Source organism: Suillus paluster (genome assembly GCF_016628075.1).
Source record: "Suillus paluster strain FC165 chromosome Unknown EDB91scaffold_45, whole genome shotgun sequence".
Classification (NCBI taxonomy): Eukaryota; Fungi; Basidiomycota; class Agaricomycetes; order Boletales; family Suillaceae; genus Suillus; species Suillus paluster.
The window spans coordinates 61,994-82,465 of NW_024537605.1; the positions used below are offsets into that span (position 1 = coordinate 61,994).

The 20,472-nt window shown below is 48.1% G+C and overlaps 1 protein-coding gene across 1 annotated transcript; it reads left to right on the forward strand.

Annotated features, from left to right (window-relative positions):
• Positions 1-10,785: 10,785 nt before the first annotated feature.
• Positions 10,786-11,133, forward strand: EDB91DRAFT_1250597 (uncharacterized protein; the record flags this gene model as incomplete). Its single annotated transcript, XM_041323248.1, has 3 exons — positions 10,786-10,826; positions 10,877-11,021; positions 11,080-11,133. 3 exons carry the CDS (start codon positions 10,786-10,788, stop codon positions 11,131-11,133), a joined length of 240 nt encoding a protein of 79 aa, XP_041175003.1.
• Positions 11,134-20,472: the final 9,339 nt, after the last annotated feature.

Genomic DNA, 20,472 nt, shown 5'->3' on the forward strand with positions numbered 1-20,472 from the left:
CATCATGGCTTCAGGAATATGACAACCAAAGTACCACTCAAACATGTTGACACATTCATGACACTACCTGCTGCTGTAGAAGCATTAAAGTTAGAATGAATCTCACCTTCAAGCTTCATTTCGCACATCCTATTGTTATTGCTTCGTGCATTGTTGTTATATCACTTCCCATGGACATTGTCTCTATGTGCAGTCATACTGTTTTTGTTGACATGCACTTGCACTCACTGAAATTGTAAATGTAGAATTAAGTTTGTATTTCTTGTTGCGCATATAGTCACTGTTGTCACAGTATATTAAGTTCTTAATCATGTGTCTTACCCCAAATGATGTTGCCCAATCTTCCCCTTAACCCTGTATTCTCCTTAACCTTCAATCACTATGGCATATTGGAAATGTTCTCCAAGTCCATCAGGATCATCAAACATCTCCTCGAGTGACTCAGAAGACTGTCAACCTGCTCACAAATGTTCTTCTAAGCAGAAGAAACATTCATCAAAGTCCAATGATGATAAACAAAAGTAAGCTCTTTCATATCCATCTTGAGCCCTACTTCTCACTCTCAATAGGCTGGAAAAGAAAGAAAGAAAATTAGATTTACACAAAGATTACCTCACAGCTCCACACTGCATTACTCAATGTGTCAACTGTAGTTATGATAGCGACCAGACACGGAGAGTGAGCTGACAAGAGAATGTATTATCTCAGTATCTGATAGAAACTCTGTAGCACAAGTATAGTACCTGACAAGAGAATGTATTCTATGTCTAGTTAGCGCTCTGTATAGTATAGAAATAATGACAGCTTACATCTCAGTATCTGATAGAAACTGAGATGTTCGAATGGGATACTCATAGCTTTATACGTAGTCAGTATAACAACGCGAAATATAAGATGCATATAGGATGGCATAGGGATCAAGTCCAATTATCAACTAACCTCGGCCAACATTAATACATCGCCTCATCTCCTAGCATGGTTGCGCTCGTCATGTCTCACTCTGACATCGCTAGCGTTCCCTTCATTTCGTCTTCCGATCCTCCCGATACGTCAGAGCTCAACACTCCCCCTCGAGCGCAATCCAGGCTCATCAAACTCCGCAGTCTTTGAAGGTGTGGGCGTGGAAGGGCTTTCGTGAAGGCATCAGTGATGTTGTCCTCGGTTGGACAATAAGTGAGGCTGAATGTTCTGTTCTTAACATGGGATCTGATGAAGTGATATCAAAGGTTGATGTGCTTCGTAGGTGAGTGGAATTTGTTGTTTGATGCTAGGGCTATGGCTGCCTGGTTATCGCAGGAGATTGGTGTGGTGAGGCTTGGGGACTCATACAACTCTTCAATGAGTAGTTGTAGGTATAGGATCTCGTGTCCGACAGTTGTCAGAGCGATGTATTCTGCTTCAGCCATCAACAACGCGATTATGGGTTGTTTCTGTGTGCTCCAGGCGATGGGACCTCCGTTGAGTAAGACAATATAGCCAGACATGGAGTGGCGATGAGCCTGCGAGGTCCAGTCTGCGTCTACATAGGCTTCTAGCCCAGCATCTGAGCCGCCTAGGGTAATACCATAGTTAGCAGTTCTGTTAAGACTGTGCTCGGGGTAAAGCAGAGTCTGAGGGGCTTGGCTTCAGCTCGTACGCTGCGCCCCTTACCCGAGTACGTGCCCCTAATTTCAGGGTGTAGTCCGACATGAGTTCTAGGAGTTCTGACAGGATGTCGGAACGGGGGTCCTCTGAAGGAGGACCGACGGACTACTAGGTGAGTGCGGGAAAGTTGGGTGGGGGTTGTTCTGCCTGACAGGAGGGAAGTGGGAGACCACTGTGGTCGGAACCAGCAGTAGAAGCGGAGCGGAAGGAACTTGCTTGGACAAAGTCCGAAGCAGAGCGGAATGGAGGGACGGATGCAAGAGTGTGGGGTTTAGTTCCGACGCACAGGAAGTCAGACAAATGGAGGAACGGGGGAACAGAGGATCGGAGGAATGTAGGAATGGGGGAACAACGGAATGGAGGAACAACGGAACGGAGGAACAACGGAACGGAGGAACAACGGAACGGAGGAACAACGGAACGGAGGAACACGGAACGGAGGAACAACGGAACAGTGGAACCAGCGGGACGGAGGAACGGGGAAGTGGGGAAGCAGAGGATCAGAGGACAGCCGACCTAGGGAGTCAATCCCCTAGGCCGGGAAACAGGAGTTTGACTTGGGATAAGCTTTAAGTCAAAGGGCAGAAGAGCAGGGCTTAGAAAAGGTAATATTCAGACTGAGTATCTACAGACAAAGGTACATAGGTTTATATACTCTAAGTAAGGAGCATAGCATAGCAGAAGGCTATGTGCTGAGTGTACAGGATTACAATGGGATGACTGAGACATACGAGAATGAGGCTCGGAGAAAAGTATGTACACAACGGATCAGACTCGCTAGGGTATAGGGATTACCGGGGATCCGAAAAGCGGAACTATAATACTAAACAGGGATAGGACCAGTTGAGTGGTTCCTAGTCTAGGAGTGGACCGGTGAGGCGGTCGGACGGACTAATGGTCGGGTGGGTCAATACAAGTGGAACTGAAGGATCCGAGCGGGGAGGAAAAGCAGAGGGAGTAGGAGTAGGATCAGGCGGACCGATAGGGCGGAGGAGCGGAACCCCAGATAGGGTCGGATGGAAGGGGTAGGGTGTCGGAGGACATAGGGGTAATGTCAGAAAAGCAGAACAGAGTCGAATGGAGGTAGCAGGGCTAATCCTACTGAGATGCACTTCGTGCATTGTCGGGGAAGGAGGAATGAAGCGGACAGGGAAACAGGGGGTTGGGCCAGCAGTGGGGATGCTCATAGGAGATACTGGGGGTACTCGGATCTGGTATATGACAAGTTCCTTTGAGGTAACAGAGTACGTGCTTGGTTGCTTCCCAATGAGCAGTGCCAGGGTTGTGCATGAACTGCGAGAGCATCACAACTGAGAAGGCTATATCCGGATGAGTGCTCGTGGCGGCATACATCAATGAACTGATGGCGCGTTGGTATGGTACATCTTGCATTGCTTCATGTTGAACGTGGGTTGCGGGAGACTGTGTGTCGGATAAGTCTGCGCCTGACTCCATAGGCATCTGCATGCTCTTGGCATCTGTCAGATAGAAACACTCTAGAATGGTGTCAACGTAAGCCTTCTGCGATAGCATGATGGTGCATTCTGCACAGTTCCGCTCAACCTTAAGTCCCAAGAGCCAATTGAGCTTGCCCAAGTCTGAGATTTCAAAGTACTGGCTGAGTTCGTCCTTGAACTTCATGATGTGGTGTAGATGTCGGGACATTACCGCCATGTCATCGACAGACACAGTAATGATGGTGTGTTCTTGATCCGAACGCTTGTAGTCAACAGCCTGGTCAACGTGCGACCGTTTGAATCCCAGCTTCGAAAACACTCCCGCCAACTCTTCCGACCACTCAAATCCAGCCTGCTTTAAACCTGGTAGGCTCCTCAGCAACTTCAAAACTTTCCTTTCGTCTCCTTTCTTCAAGTATCCTGGTGGTGCCCGCATATAGATGTCTTCCTTGAGCTCTGCATAAAGGTAAGCACTCTTGATGTCGACCTGGTGTATCTCCCAGTCATTTTGGGCTGCCATCGTCAGAACAGTACAGATGGTGGACATGTTCGAAGTATGTCATATACCTGATCCAACCGCTCCCATATCAATATCCGCTCCGCTTTCCGACCCCCTCTGCCCCATTCATCCTCTGCTCCATCCTATCACAAGTCTGCATTCTGCCCTATGCTTCCGCTCAACCACCCAACCAGTCCCCTTCCATAAACCTCTCCATTCAACTGGACACTCTTTCACCTTTTAGATATATGCCTTCCCTATTGGTACATAGACCCTTACTTCCGGATGACCGGTAAATTCCTATTACCGTTTGATCACTGATCTGATGTGTACATATTGATATCCGCCCTGACTTATGTCTTCGCCTATGTAAAATACTTACAAACTATATCCTTGGTACATAGCCTTACTGCATAGTTATCCTGATCACTGCCTCATACATAGTAGTATATAACATATCATGTACTTAGATATTTTTCCTTAGTCATAATATTACTTGTCTTCTCGCAGTTATATCCTGTGAGGATTCTCAGTAGGACCTTGCCTCCTCTGGACACAAGTCTCAACTTGTTGTCACCTCCAACCCTCCGACCCTCCGCTCTGACTTAGAGCCGTGCTCTAAGTCTTTCCCTTATTACCCTGCCTCTATCAATATCCTCCTATCACCCCTTTCCCTATCCTCTGCATTATCCTCCGCCTTCTCCGCTCCTATCGAAATATCTCCCTAGTTCCTATCCACCCTCCACATCGTTCCCCGCCTTCTCTGCCCCGCTCCTAGTTGGTCCACCGCTAGCAGCTCTTACTCCCTGACCCCCAAAGTGGACCCAAGCGGTCCACTTGTCCTACTGTCAGACCTGCTCCAAATTCGGGGCACATACTTGGCTAAGGGCGCAGCGCATGAGCTGAAGCCAAGCCCCGACCCCTCTGCCTCTTGAGCCAGCACGGTACCTAACAAAGTAGGAGCGAAGGTATTGAAATAATTGATGCCGTATTTCTGGCGTTGGCCGTTCACTACTAACTGAGCTCTGAGCTTGAGCTTCTCGCCGTTGGGTCCACATTTCGTTGCCAAGACATAGTGACAAGGGATGAGGTTTGCACGTGCAGGTGCATCTACTACTTTCCATGTACCCAACTTTTCCAGCTGACTAATCTTGTAGTTGATGGCTTCTTGCCACTCTATAGTGTCGGGTCCATTTAACGCCTGCTGAAGTGTGACCTCTGGTTCAACTGTGGCCATCGCATGGTGCATCTGTACTTGCTCATCTGCGAAGTCTGACTCCTCAGGCTCGAAGCTGCTCTCGACTGCAATGCTTGCGGTCTTGCCTTGATTCAGGGCGGCATAGTAGCCTGGAGGTGGACGCATTCAAGTCGATCGGGGTGCTGGTGGTGTTGAGGGTCGCTGGGAGGGTCTGCTGGGAGTGCTGGGAGTGCTGGGAGGAGGTTGGGGAGGTGAGGTGACCTGAATGTTTGGTGCGTTTGCACTCTGTGTGCCTGTGTTGTTAGCGCTAACAGGCATGGACTCCCCCTCATTCTGGGTATCCTCTCCGACCATGACCTCTATGGGTGCAAACGTCACGTTTCGCTCCACGGAGATCTTCTGCTTCAGCGGCCAGTACACTCTATAGCCCTTACTCTTGGTATCAACCCCCACAAATATCACCTCCTCTGCCCACAGCTCTAGCTTGCCCGTATCCTGAAGATGCATGTATATGGCAGCGCCGAACTCGTGCACTTGCGAGAGGTTTGCCTTAATGTGGTGCACCAGGTCGTAGGGTGTGTGTCCAGGAATTGCACTTGAAGGTAGGCGATTCTTCAGCCATGTGGCGTAGTTCACAGCCTCGGCCCACAGGAACATTGGGAGAGATTTTGCGATAAGCATGGCCCGTGCATGCTCTACCAAGGTGCGGTTCAAACGCTCTGCTACTCCATTCTGCTGTGGGGAGTCATGGATAGTAAGCTGACGCTCAACACCCTGATCCTTCAGGTACTTGTTGAATTCCACGCTGAGGTACTCACCGCCTCTGTTGGATCATACCTTGTGCAACCGAACGCCAGGGTTCTGCCGAGCGATCCACATCTTGTAATGTTTGAACGCAGTCAGTGCCTCACTTTTGAGCTTGAGGAACTCAACTCGGGTCTCCCTGCTGAAGTCGTCCATGAAGCTAATATAGTAGCTGCATCCGCCCAAACTTTCAGTTCTAGCTGGACCCCACAGGTCCGTGTGAACGAGTTCTGCATAAGTCTTTGCATGGCTCTTTGTTTCTTCTGGAAATGGCTGATGGGTAGCTTTCGCCTTGGTACAGGCTTCGCAAAACTCGGGTTGAGTGGCAGAGTCTAGCTCGACGCCCTCGACAAGTCCCTTCTTCACGGCCTCAGCCACTGCCGTCTGAGAGACATGCCCTAGAATCCGATGCAATTCGCAAATGGTGAGCTTGCCCTTTGCAATGTTAGCCCACTCCTTGTGCTGATTGAGGACTGTATAAAGTCCCTCAACTTGAGGTATTTCACCTATGAGCTTGCACTTGGGCCCAGGCAATAGGATCTTGCACTTTTGGCCCTCAAAATGGACAGAAAGACCGGCAGCTGTGATCTGGTTGGTGGAAATGAGGGTAAACGCCAGGTTCGGCGCATATAATGTGCTCTTTAGCGTTACAGAGGTGCATCTGTCGCCCAAGGGTAAGTCTATCCTTACATTGCCCTTGCCTATTGCGCTGACTGTGGAGCCGTCCGCAGTATGAATGTCTTGCGGCGCGATGGGTACGAAGTTCGTGAACTTGGAACGATCAGGGCAGAAATGGGAAGTGGCGCCTGAATCGACTATCACCCCACGACGGTCGTAAGGTATGCCTAGGTCTTTCGCCACCACTGCTAAGTCTGATGTTAGAAAAGCATATTCGTCCTGGGATTCACTTTGGGTCGCGGCGTTAGCAGCTTGCTTGGGTCCTCGACCTCCCTTCTTCTGCATCTGCTTAGGTCTCTGGCCTTCCTTCCCACCCCCTGGCCTCCAGCAATCGGCTTTATAGTGCCCCTTCCAGTCACAATTAAAGCAAGTGATATCGGAATTGTTCTGGGGCGCGCTGCTCGAGTTGCGTGGCTTGTTGTTACCTGTCTTTGCGGATAATGCGGCATTGCTGCCCTTCTTTGCAGGACGACGGTCGGTGAGCACTCTATGTTCATACTCCTCGCTGACAATGTTGATGAGTTCGTTGGGGGTGAGTGGCTTCTGGGCAATTTTAGCCACTGCATTCACTGATGAGAGCAAAGGACAGTAGGATTCGGGAAGGGAACCAAGGATAATGACGTAGAAGTCGCGATCCTTGATATCTGAGCCCATGCCAGCCAAGGATTCTTGGAGGCGCAAGAGCTCACTAAAGTGGGCCTTGACGTCTCCGTTCTTGTCGCATCTCATATCCTGGAGACGACAACAAAGGTCGATCTGGACTAGCTCAGTTTTGCCTTCATGGATGTCATGTATCTCCTCCCAGATCTCTGCAGCGCCGTCTAGCTTCTGCACGCGCAGGAGCAGTCGATCTGTGATCGTACTGAACATCTGCTGCTTCACGAGTGAGTCCTTTTGAAAATGCTCATTGAGTTTCTTATCTAACTCGTCAATCTCCGTCTGCATAGGTTTCGAACCATCATGTTTGGACACTACTTTCGTTGTCAGGTCAATTAGGAAGGGGGTAGGCTTCACTGCATGGCCGTCGACGTAGCGCATCAGACCTCTTGCACCAATGGCGGTCAACATTCGTTCCTTATAGGTAATCCAGTTGCTGCCATCCTCGGCTAGCTTTGGGATGTTGAACAATGCCGAAGTGGTGCTGGGGAGCGCGGAATCCATAGCCGTGTCAGGGCTCATAACCTGTAGTTATGATAGCAACCAGATGTGGAGAGTGAGCTGACAAGAGAATGTATTATCTCAGTATCTGATAGAAACTCTGTAGCACAAGTATAGTACCTGACAAGAGAATGTATTCTATGTCTAGTTAGCGCTCTGTATAGTATAGAAATAATGACAGCTTACATCTCAGTATCTGATAGAAACTGAGATGTTCGAATGGGATACTCATAGCTTTATACGTAGTCAGTATAACAACGCGAAATATAAGATGCATATAGGATGGCATAGGGATCAAGTCCAATTATCAACTAACCTCGGCCAACATTAATACATCGCCTCATCTCCTAGCATGGTTGCGCTCGTCATGTCTCACTCTGACATCGCTAGCGTTCCCTTCGTTTCGTCTTCCGATCCTCCCGATATGTCAGAGCTCAACATCAACATGTTCTGTAAGATCGACAAAGTTATTGACATCGGCACCCTACTCAAACAGCATGAACTTACTGATTCTGGAGACTTATCTGAAGATGAGAATGATGCAGCTCATCAAGAGAAGCAGCTGTCAAAGTTGTATGGCTAGCAAGTATCCTACTGATGGTGATGAACTAATTTTGTCTTCTATAGATTCAAGAAAACACAGGATCAGTACCAGAAGAACTATAAGCAACTACTGGAGCTTGCACCAGGCTTGAAACCTCTCATTGCCAGTGTTAGGTACCATGCTCGGGCAGAGAAGTGGAGGGGTCAGGGCTTGGCTTCAGCTCTTGTGCTGCACCCTTAGCCAAGCAAGCACGTGCCCCAAATTTGGAGCAGGACTGACATTGTCCAACAATAGGACAGGTGGTCCGCTTTGGTCCACTTTAAGGGTTGGGAGGTAAAGGCTACTAGTGGCAGGTTGACTAGGAGTGGGGCAGATGAAGCGGAGGAAGTGAGTCGGAGTGGAAGGGGACAAGGAGATTGGTTTATGGGGCAGAGGGAAGTAAGAGTAGTTTAACTTAGACTATGGCTCTAAGTTGAAGTGGAGGTGATGACACAATGAGACTTGTGTCCAGAGTGAGTAAGTCCTATGGAGAATTCCCACCAGTAGAAACTGAGACAAGACAAGTAATATTAAGACTAAGGAAACTAGCTAAGTACAGGATATGTTTATATACTTCTAAGTGAGAAGGCAGTGATCAGTATTGCATAGCAGAAAGCTATGTGCTGAGTGTATAGTATGTAAGTAAGTTTACCAAGGAAAACATATGCACCGGAGCGGATATCAATATGTATGAGACAGATCAGTAATTGGGCAGCTAAAGGAAATACTGGTGATCCGGGAAGTAAGATTTATGTACCAAAGGGGAAAGTATATACCTAATGGGGAAATGGTTCCAGTTGAATGGAGTTGATATGGGAGGTAACCAATGAGGCGGCAAAGTGGAAGCACTAGGGCAGGGAACGAGCAGAGCAGGATGAAGGGTAGAGCAGGAAGGATGTAGTCAGGTGGAGCAGATATCAATATCGTTGGAGTGGTTGAATCTGATATATGACAGCTGGCTCAAAGGACCTGAAGAGAGCCTCAGAACTCAGGAAGATAATCTGAAAGGTGAGTACATGTGCATATATGCACATGTTGTTGCCTCCTGATGTTTATTTTAGATGGAGTCTGCTATCTCAGGCACTCGCTCAGATGATTCAACATGTTTAAAGCTTCAGATCAGTAAATATGTGGCATTAAATCCAGCAAAGGATTGCCATATCTCCACCTCTTGATGACAGCAGTGGTTGTAGATCTCATATGGGCATAAACCATCCGGTATTAGCCCACTTTCTTTGTCCAATTGGTGAGATCGACTGTCATATACCTGATCTGACCACTCCAATATTAATATCCGCTCTGCTTTCCGACCGCCTCCACTCCATCTATACTCCACTCCATCCAAACATCATCCGCATCCGCCCCTACGTTTCCGCTCAACCGCCCAACCGGTTCCCTTCCATAAACGTCTCCATTCAACTGGGACCGCTTTCCCCTTTTAGATATATACTTTCCCTTTCGGTACATAGACCCTTACTCCCGGATCACCGGTAATTCCTCTTACCACTCGATCACTGATCAGACGCGTACATATTGATATCCACTCTGACTTATGTCTTCACCTGTGTAAGTACTTACAAATTATATCCTTGGTACATAGCTTTGCAACATAGTTATCCTGATCACTGCCTCATACATAGAAGTATATAACATATCCTGTACTTAGATATTTTCCCCAGTCTTAATATTACTTGTCTTCTCGCAGTTACTACTTGTGAGAATTCTCAGTAGGACCTTGCCTCCTCTGGACACAAGTTTCACCTTGTTGTCACCTCTGACCCTCCGCTCCGACTTAGAGCTGCGCTCTAAGTCTTCTCTTTACCTCTCTGACCCTATCAAGTATTCCCCCTGCTCCTCTCCACCCTCCGCATTATTCTCCGCCTTCTCCACTCCGCTCCTAGTCGGCCCGCCTGTTTGAGGGTCAGGTGGTAAGAGCTACTAGCAGCGGACTGACTAGGAGTGGGGCGGAGAAGGCGGAGGATAATGGGGAGGGTGGAAAGGGGCTGGGGGAATACTTGATAGGGGCAGAGAAGTAAAGAGAAGACTTAGAGCACGGCTCTAAGTCGGAGCGGAGGGTTGGAGGTGACAACAAGGTGAAACTTGTGTCCAGAGGAGGCAAGGTACTACTGAGAATTCTCACAAGTAGTAACTGCGAGAAGACAAGTAATATTAAGACTGGGGAAAATATCTAAGTACAGGATATGTTATATACTTCTATGTATGAGGCAGTGATCAGGATAACTATGTTGCAAAGCTATGTACCAAGGATATAATTTGTAAGTACTTACACAGGCAAAGACATAAGTCAGAGCGGATATCAGTATGTACACGTCGTATCAGTGATCGAGCGGTAATAGGAATTACCAGTGATCTGGAAGTAAGGGTCTATGTACCGAAGGGGAAAGTATATATCTAAAAGGTGAAAGAGGTCCAGTTGAATGGAGACGTTATGGAAGGGGACCGGTTGAGCAGTTGAGCAGAAGCATAGAAACGGAATGTGGACTGTGATTGGACGGAGCAGAGGATGGATGGAGCGGAGGTGGTCGGAAAGCGGAGCAGATATCAATATCAGAGCGGTCAGATCAGGTATATGACACCGCCACTAGTAGTTCTTACCTCCCGACCCTCAAAGCAGACCTAAGTGGTCCACTCGTCCTACTGTCAGACAACGTCGGACCCGCTCCAAATTCGGGGCACATACTTGGCTAAGGGCGCAGCGCAAGAGCTGAAGCCAAGCCCTGACCCCTCTGCTTCCTGAGCCGGCATGGTACCTAACATCGACAGACCCAAAGAGGACCTGAAGGTGTAGGTTTCATTTGTTTGTATTACTCTCTGTACTACTCACTTTACTTTAGTACAATCAAATGCCTGCAAGATGGCAGAATTAAACTGATGGCAGATGCATTTCTGGCATTCCTTTGGAAAGGTGATCTACCTGGGGCTGACTATGATCTGAACGACATGATGGACAGTTTTCTAGAGGGCTTCACCCTCGAATGTGTGGGTATAACTGTGACTTGCCCCTTCATGCCTCTCACTTTATTTTTACACAATGCAGCACATCTTCATGGGACCTTCTACTGCTCTGGGCTCCCAATCACATGGGATGTGACTGTGCAATGCCATTTTGCATGATATAACCACTGTTGAAGCAGCACACATTGTGTATGGCTGTGTACAGGTACATTCTTAATCTCGTCACTCATAGCTCACATTGAATTCTCAAAGATCCATTTCAGAATCAGCTTGAAAAATGTCTGGACCAAGGTGGACAGCGATTTCAAGTATCACAACTTCTACTGTAACATTGTTGATTTTATTGAAGACCTGCCCAAAGAGGACAGGGAACAACTATTGAAGAACTGGAACCTGTAAGACAACCTTTTCATTGTCTTACTGTGCTAACAGCGCATAAAAAGAAAACTGTTCAATAACGAGGACAGACATGACAGGGCAAGAGATGACACTGACAACTCAGCACCCTCAAGTGCTCACAATGGTAGCAGTGACTTGGCTTGCTTGCATGCACAAATGGCAGCTCACAGTGCTGCAGCCAAGACTCGCACTATGAACTCAGAACACCCAGCTGCATCTCCTGCAGTAGCTTGTCCACAACCTGCTTGGGAGAACCCTGTTGAAGCCTGAGTTGAAGGCTGAGCAGGAGATGTCAAAGTGAGACATTGCAAGCGCTAACCAATTGAGGAACTTACAACCAAGTGATGTCAGTCACAGAATCTCATAAGTCATCATTTATTTCCTATGCTACAGTTTATTACTTATCACTATGCTAACTACCTTAAAACTACAAGTTGTCAGACCGAACATCTCAGTCTGTTTCCTGAGACTGAGATGTGAGTTGAAGTTCCCACTTTACGTTACAACTAGAACTAACAGATACTTAGATATATTCTCTTATCAGGTACTACTATAGTTATTACCGAGTCTGTTTCCTGAGACTGAGATATATATTCTCTTATCAGCTCACCTTTCTCACTCCCTCTAAGCCTCTCATCGCTAGAGGTTATGAGCCCTGACTCGACTATGGATACCGCTCTCCCCAACACCTCTTCTACACTCTTTAGCATCCCCAAACTTGCCGAGGATGGCTCGAATTGGATTACCTATAAGGAAAGGACATTAACGGCTATAGGTGCCCAAGGGCTGATGCGCTATACCGATGGTCGAGCCCAGAAACCAGTTCCATTTGTGATTGATGAGATGACAAAGGCCTTGAAGAAGCCTGATGGCTTTAAGCCTATGCAGACCGAGATCAACGAGCTAGATGAGAAGATTGATGAGTTCTATCGAAAGGATGCACTCATCAAACAGCAAGTGTTCAGCACTATAACTGATCACCTTTTGCTGCACGTTCAAAAGCTTGATAGTGCGTCCAGCATCTGGGATGAAATCTGTCAGATTCACGAGGGTAAGACTGAATTGGTTCAAATCGACCTACGGTGCCACATGCAGGATATGAGGTGTGATGAGAGTGGCGATGTCAAAGCGCACTTCTCGGAACTGTTAAGGCTTTGTGAGTTGCTGGTGGGGATGGGATCACTCATAGAGGACCGCGATTTTCACGCGATACTCCTTGGCTCGCTTCCTGAGTCGTATCGACCCCTCCTCTCCTCTATAAACACGGCCGCGAAGATAACGCAGAAAGCACTCACTCCTAATGAGCTCATTACTGTCATCTCAGAGGAGTATGAGCATCTTATGCTCATGGACCGTCGAGGGTCCAAGAAGGGAGGAAACTCGGCCCTAATGGCCAAGTCTGGTGGTGGCAGGGGCCGCAAACCAGGTGCAACACCCCAAGCGAACGCAGACGTTATGTGCTTCAATTGTGACAGGAAAGGTCACTATCAGTCCGATTGTTGGCGTCCTGGAGGTGGAAAAGAGGGTCAGGGACCGAATCAGCGCCAGAAGAAAGGAGCGCAATCACCCAAGGAAGGAGCTAATGCCGTCACCTCAGACCCCAATGCTCAAGACAACTACGCTTTCGCTACCTCGAACTTGGCAGGTATAGCCAAGTAATTGAGTGTTCCCGTCGAACGCTGCAGTGCGATTATCGACTCAGGCGCCACATCACATTTTTGCCCCGACCACACAAAATTCATCAACTATGTCCCTATAGAACCACAGGACGTACATACCACTGATGGATCGACTATTAGTGCTATTGGAAGGGGCAATGTGAAGGTAGACTTACCAAATGGGAAGGGGAGAACAGCAGTTATGCTTAAGGATGCCCTTTTTGTGCCGAAGATGGCGTTTACGCTCATCTTGACAAATCGAATCACCGCCGCGGGCCTAGCCATCCATTTCGAGGATCGCATGTGCAAAATCTTATCCCCCAGCCCTAAACGCGATATAATTGCTACCATCCCTCAAGTGGAAGGGCTATACAGCATTGCAGCGCGTTCTCAGCATCACGCGCACCTGGCAAAGGGTAAACTTACCGTGCATGAACTGCACAAGGTACTGGGTCATGTTTCTCAGACTGCAGTACTTGACGCCGTCAAGAAGGGATTAATAGAGGGTGTCAAGCTAGACTCCACCTCTCAGCCCGACATCTGCGACGCTTGTGTTAAGGCAAAGGCGTCACGTCAACTGTTCCCAAAGGAGACAGAGACTCGAGCGACCAGATATGGGGAGGTCATCCATACCAACCTGTGGGGTCCCACACGCACGAAGAGCATCGGGGGTTGCTCCTACTATATGAGCTTCACTGATGATTACAGTCATCAGACAATCGTCCATTTTCTCAAGCAGAAGGACAAAGTGCTCACCTCCTACAAGCAGTATGAGGCCTGGCTACTTCGTCAGCGCGACGGCACTTGGGTGAAGACGCTGTGCTCTGATAGAGGTGGCAAGTACTTGAGTGGAGAATTCAAGTCATACCTGCAAAATCAAGGTATTGAGCAACAGCTCACTGTCCATGACTCACCTCAGCAGAACGGTGTGGCTGAATGCCTCAACCGCACTCTGGTTGCCCTTGCTCGAGCAATGCTACTTGCCTGCGATCTTCCGACTTTCCTCTGGGCTGAAGCCATCAACTACGCTACATGGTTGAAAAACTGTTTACCTTCACGCACGATACCAGGACACACTCCATTCAAACTCATCCATGGGAGATGCCCCTTGTTGGAGTATGCCCATGAGTTCAGATCTCCCATATATGTCCACATCACCGATGGAGGGAAGCTTGATGCGTGAGCAGAGGAGGCAGTATTTGTCGGAGTCGACGACCAGAGTAAGGTTTATCATGTCTATTGGCTGGAGAAGAGGAGGGTTTCGGTGGAGAGGAATGTGAGTTTCGTACCCCAGACTGTAAGTGTCGAGTCGGACATACCGAATGAGGGGGAGTCGCAGTCATCGCCACAGCCATCAACCCCACCAACCTCACAGAACAGTGTTCAGAACGTACTGCCTCTCCAACCCCCTACTACCCCAACCAGACTGCAGCAGCAAGCTATAACACCCCCAGCCCCTCGAGTAACGCATATGAGGCCGCCGCCAGGATACTATACAGCACTTAACGAGGGAGAGAGAGCGAGCCTTGCAGCAGAGTCCATCTTTGAGGCTACAGAGTCAGATTTTGTCGACGAAGATGCGGTAACTCACTGGCAGGAGTTGGCTCTAGCAGCTGCAGAAGCGGAACCAACCCTGAGCCAGGCGTTGAACGGTCCAGACGCGGTAGAATGGCAGGAGGTGATAGACTATGAAATAAGTCAACTTGAGAAGCTGGGAACATGGGAAGTCGCTGACAAACTGTCAAACACTAACATCATCCCATGCCACTTTGTACTAGCTACTAAGCGAGGCCCTGACGGCCAGAAGCTAAAGCTACGCGCTAGGCTTGTCACGAACAGCCAGTGCCAGCAGTATGGCCATGACTACTTCGAGACTTTCACAACGACATCCAATATGTCTACCATAAGGACCATCCTCACCATGGCCACTCAGCAAGACTGGGAGATTCATCAAGTAGACATCAAGAGCGCCTACCTTTATGCAGAAATCAAGGAGACCATCTATATGAGGGCGCCGCCTGGATACTTGAAGAGGGGAGAGGAGGACAAGGTGCTGAGACTGCTGAGGAGCTTGCCTGGGTTAAAGCAAGCTGGTTTTGAATGGTCAGAGGAGTTGGCTGGCACGTTTAGGAAGATGGGATTCTCTAGGTCCCAGGTTGACCAAGCGGTCTATTTCAAACGATCATGTGACGAGCACACGGTCATCACCATATCTGTGGATGATATGGCCGTGACATCAAGCAACCTGACGCACATCACGCATTTCAAGGCACAGCTACGCAAACTGTTCGAGATTACTGACCTCGGTGAGCTGCACTGGCTCTTAGGCCTGAAGGTAATGCGAGATCGAATTGCGTGCACCATTACCCTATCACAGAACGCCTATATCGAAACCATCCTCGAGCGTTTTCACCTCAGTGACACAAAGACCGCACAGACCCCGATGGACGTTGGCGTGGTACTATCAGACTCCCAATCCCCCGCCACTCATGCTCAACTTGAAGATATGTGCGATGTACCATACCAGAGGGCCATAGGCTCCCTCATGTATGCGGCTACGAGCACCAGGCCCGATATTGCATTTGCCATCGCAACGCTCTCGCAATTTATGCGAAACCCTGGTAGAGTCCATTGGGAAGCGGCAAAGCATGTCATATGATACCTAAAAGGTACTGCTGACCTTGGACTTACCCTAGGTGCGACAGACGCAGGTTTAGAAGCATATGTTGATGTGGATTGGGCTTCCCAGCCACATCGTCACTCTATGTCGGGATACATCGTGCTGTTGAACGGCGGACCAGTTGCGTGGAGTGCGCGCAAGCAGCCTTTGATAGCCCTTTCGACGGCTGAGGCAGAGTATATCGCTTTAACGACGGTTGCAAGAGAGATATTGTATTTGCAGCTGCTCACCGAAGAGCTGTACAAACCACCCACTCTCCCTACTCCAGTCTACTGCAATAATCAAGCCGCGATCGCCCTTGCATCGAACAACAAGTTCCAGTCGTGAACTAAGCATATTGACCTACATTATCATTTCGTATGCACTCACGTCAAGAACAGGACATTCGCACTCACCTACTGCCCCACTGACGATAATATTGCCGACACTTTTACCAAAGCCTTACCACACCCCAGGATTCAGAAGCTGCGCGGATTAATGAGCCTGGATAGCGCTTGAGGGGGAGTGTTGAAGCCCGAGTCAAAGGCTGAGCAGGAGATGTCAAAGTGAGACATTGCAAGCGCTAACCAATTGAGGAACTTACAACCAAGTGATGTCAGTCACAGAATCTCATAAGTCATCATTTATTTCCTATGCTACAGTTTATTACTTATCACTATGCTAACTACCTTAAAACTACAAGTTGTCAGACCGAACATCTCAGTCCATTTCCCGAGACTGAGATGTGAGTTGAAGTTCCCGCTTTACGTTACAACTAGAACTAACAGATACTTAGATATATTCTCTTATCAGGTACTACTATAGTTATTACCGAGTCTGTTTCCTGAGACTGAGATATATATTCTCTTATCAGCTCACCTTTCTCACTCCCTCTAAGCCTCTCATCGCTAGAAACCCTCCTCCAAGCACACCCCCACCTTCTTCACCAGCTTGCAACCTCTTGACCCCATGTCCTGTTCCACGTCCACAGCCTATTCTATGGCCTGCAAAGACACCAACACCAGCACATCCATTGGCTGTTCAGGAGGATGCACCTGCACCACCTCCAAGGACACCTTTATCATCTTCACCAGCATGCAATGTCCCACCTTCACAGCCAGTATTAAGTGCGCCAGCCAAGACCATGTTGTGAGTGCCAGCCAAGACCATGTTGCAATCGCCAGCCAAAACTGCATTGCAAGCCAGTAGTGATACATCTGATAGTGACTTAACAGAGACAGATGAGGAAGACAAACCTCAGCTGAATCAGAGGGCACCAGCCAAGCACAAGGGGAAATCCAAGGCAGTCAAGCCCATTTGTCATATCCCACATTTCCAGACCTGGAACTCCGGATCCTCACTTGTTAGACCCAGACTTCCGTCCTAATTTCCATCCAGCACCCCAGTTTCATCTCTGGGTCTAAACCTAACCTTACACCCATCTCCTTTTAGACCACTACTCTCCAGCTACTGGTTATACTCCTTTCCACCTTGCTTACTGATCTGTTTCTCCATATTCATTTCCAACTCCATTTCTTTGATCTGTTATAGACTTACTAATAGGCTTTCCACATGCTTTGTACATAGCCTTGTACTATGCTGACTGATTACTTACTCAATACCTACAGTATATAAGCTCCTGTAACACTCCGTACCTCCTCAGTTCAAATATTAACTTAGTTCCTGCTCATTCCTGTTCCTGCAGACTTGAGTCTCTTCTCCTGTCCACCTCCAAGTCTTAGGATCAACTCCTCAGACTATATCTCTGGCTCTACCTTAGGGTAGTCTACCTCTATTCCATTTCTACTCTGGACTTTCCCATAGTAGCCTTGCTCTTACATCTACTGAATCTCTGGAGTTCTGCCAAACTCCTCCTACATCTGACTTCCAGACTACCCTGGACTGTGTTGCACTTCCCTCCTGCTTTCTGGAAATTAAGGGCATGTACTCAGGTGAGGGTGTTAAGACCATGCTCAGGGGTAAGGCAGAGTCTGAGGGGCTTGGCTTCAGCTCGTATGCTGCGCCCCTTACCCAAGTATGTGCCCCTAATTTCGGATTGTAGTCCAACTCGAGTTCTACGAGTTCTGACAGGATGTCAGAGTGGAGGTCCTCTGAAGGAGGACCAATGAACTACTAGATAAGTGTGGGAACGTTGGGTGGAGATTCATCCGCCCTACAGGGGAGAGTTAGAGGGCTACTGCAGTCGGAGCTAACAATAGGGATGGAGCGGGGAAGACTGCTCGGATGAATTCTGAAGCAGAACGGAAACATGGAGGATAGAGGTACAAGAGGATTGGCCACAAGTCCAATGCATGGGAAAGACAGCGGAGGCGTGGGAAGTTGGATGAGCGGAGAAGGTGGCCGACCTAGGGAGTCAATCCCCTAGGCCAGCAAACAGGAGTTGACTTGGGTTAAGCCTAAGTCAAGGAGCAGAAGAGCAGGGCTTAGAAAAGGTAATATTCAGACTAAAGATCTACAGACAGATGTACATATGTTTATATACTCTAAGTAAGTAGCATAGCATAGCAGAAGGCTATGTGCTGAGTGTACAGAATTACTGGAAGGATGACTGAGACATACAAGAAAAGGCTTGGAGAACAGTATGTATGTGATGGATCAGTAATCACTCTGGTATAGGAATTACCCATGATCCAAAAGGAGGAACTATGATAATAAACAGAGATAGGACCAGTTGAGTGGTACCTAGTCTAGGAGTGGACTTGTGAAGCAGTCGGGTGGACTAATAGTCAGGTGAGGCGATACAAGAGAAACTGGAGGAACCGAGTGGGTCGGAAAAGCGGAGATGGTGGAGGGAGTAGGAGTAGGATCGGTCAGATCAATGGAGCGGAGGAGCAGAGCTCCAGATAGGGTCGGAGGGTAGGGATATGGTGTCAGAGGAAATAGGGGTAGTGTCGGAGGAGTGGAGCAGAGTTGGGCAGAGGTAGCAGGGCTAGTCCTGCTGAAATGCACTTCATGCATTGTTGGAGAAGGAGGGATGGAGCAGACAGGGAAACAGGGGGTCGGACCAATAGTAGGGATGTCTATGAATGGTATTGGGAGTGGCTGAATCAGGTATATGACACCGACGCAGAATGGAAACATGGAGGGCAGAGGTACAAGAGTATTAGCCACACGTCCGACATGCAGGAAAGGCGGCAGAGGCGCAGGAAGTTGGACGAGCAGAGAAGGCGGCTGACCTAGGGAGTCAATCCCCTAGGCCGGCAAACAGGAGTTGACTTGGTTTAAGCCTAAGTCAAAGGACAGAAGAGCAGGGCTTAGGGAATGTAATATTCAGACTAAAGATCTACAGACAGATGTACATATGTTTATATACTCTAAGTAAGTAGCATAGCATAGCAGAAGGCTATGTGCTGAGTGTACAGAATTACAAGAAAGATGACTGAGACATACGAGAAAAAGGCTCGGAGTCTAGTATGTATGTGACAGATTAATAATCACTCCAGTATAGGAATTACCAGTGATCTGAAAGGAGGAACTATCATACCAAAAGGAGGTAGGACATGTTGAGTGGTTCCTAGTCTAGAAGTGGACTGGTGAGGCAGTCGGGCAGACTAATAGTTGGGGGGACTGATGCGAGGGAAAATGGAGGAACTGAGTGGGTCAGAAAAGTGGAGATGGTGGAGGGAGTAGGAGTAGGATCGGTCGGACCAACAGAGTGGAGGAGCGGAGCTCCAGATTGAGTCGGATGGTAGGGATATAGTGTCAGAGGACATAGGGGTAGTGTCGGAGGAGCGGAGTGGAGTTGGGCAGAGGTAGCAGGGCTAGTCCTGCTGAGATGCACTTCATGCATTGTCGGAGAAGGAGGGATGGAGCAGACAGGGAAACAGGGGGTTGGACCAATAGTAGGGACATCTATGAACGGTGTTGGGAGTGGCTGAATCAGGTATATGACAGAGGGGCACAGCACACAAGCTGAAGTCAAGCCCTTTGAGTTCTCCTCCCCTTGAGCATGACCTTAACACCATTTCAGATGAAGAACCTGAACCTCCAGCCCATCGCAAATGCAAGGCAGCAGCTCCCACCAAGAACACTGCCACTAGATTGAAGAAGAAGCAGAAGAAGAAATAATGACCGCTCTCATATCCAGAACACCTCATTTGTACTTTTTTTCCTGTCGCTATCTCATTGCTCTTTTATTTCACTGCATGCACTAGCCACATCACTGTCTCACTTACAATACCTTGCTCACACTGTAATACCTTTTACTAGCTGGCAGACAGTCAATTTCATCTTATATCACAATGAGAACAGAATGTCTAAATATTTCTAAGCATCACTTAATATCTGATGAAGTCTGAGTGTCACACCATTTCTGAATGCTACAGTACTGGCATCACTTTTTCAACACCTCTGTAGCAGCTTTTTTTTTTAATCAACAAGCCATTGGATACTTCCAAAAAAACAGCATAAAAATACATGTAATCTGATTTTTTGGAATTAAGCACCCATGTTTCAATTTGTGAACCAATTTTATTTTTTTATTTGCTTGTCAGTCTGTTCAGATTTGCCCTGGGCTTTCTTCACAGTTATACTTTGCCAAAAGAGCATTCACACAAGCCAAATCAAAGCAACAGACAGGCCAGTTGACATCTGTATACATACAAAGGGTATCTCTGAGGACATTGTATTGTACAGGGGCATCAAAAATAATTGCATTGATGGAGGCTTAGTGTCATATCCATGATCCAGACAAGTCTTCTCCACCCTCATTCTTAGTCCTCCACCCTCCTATATGCTC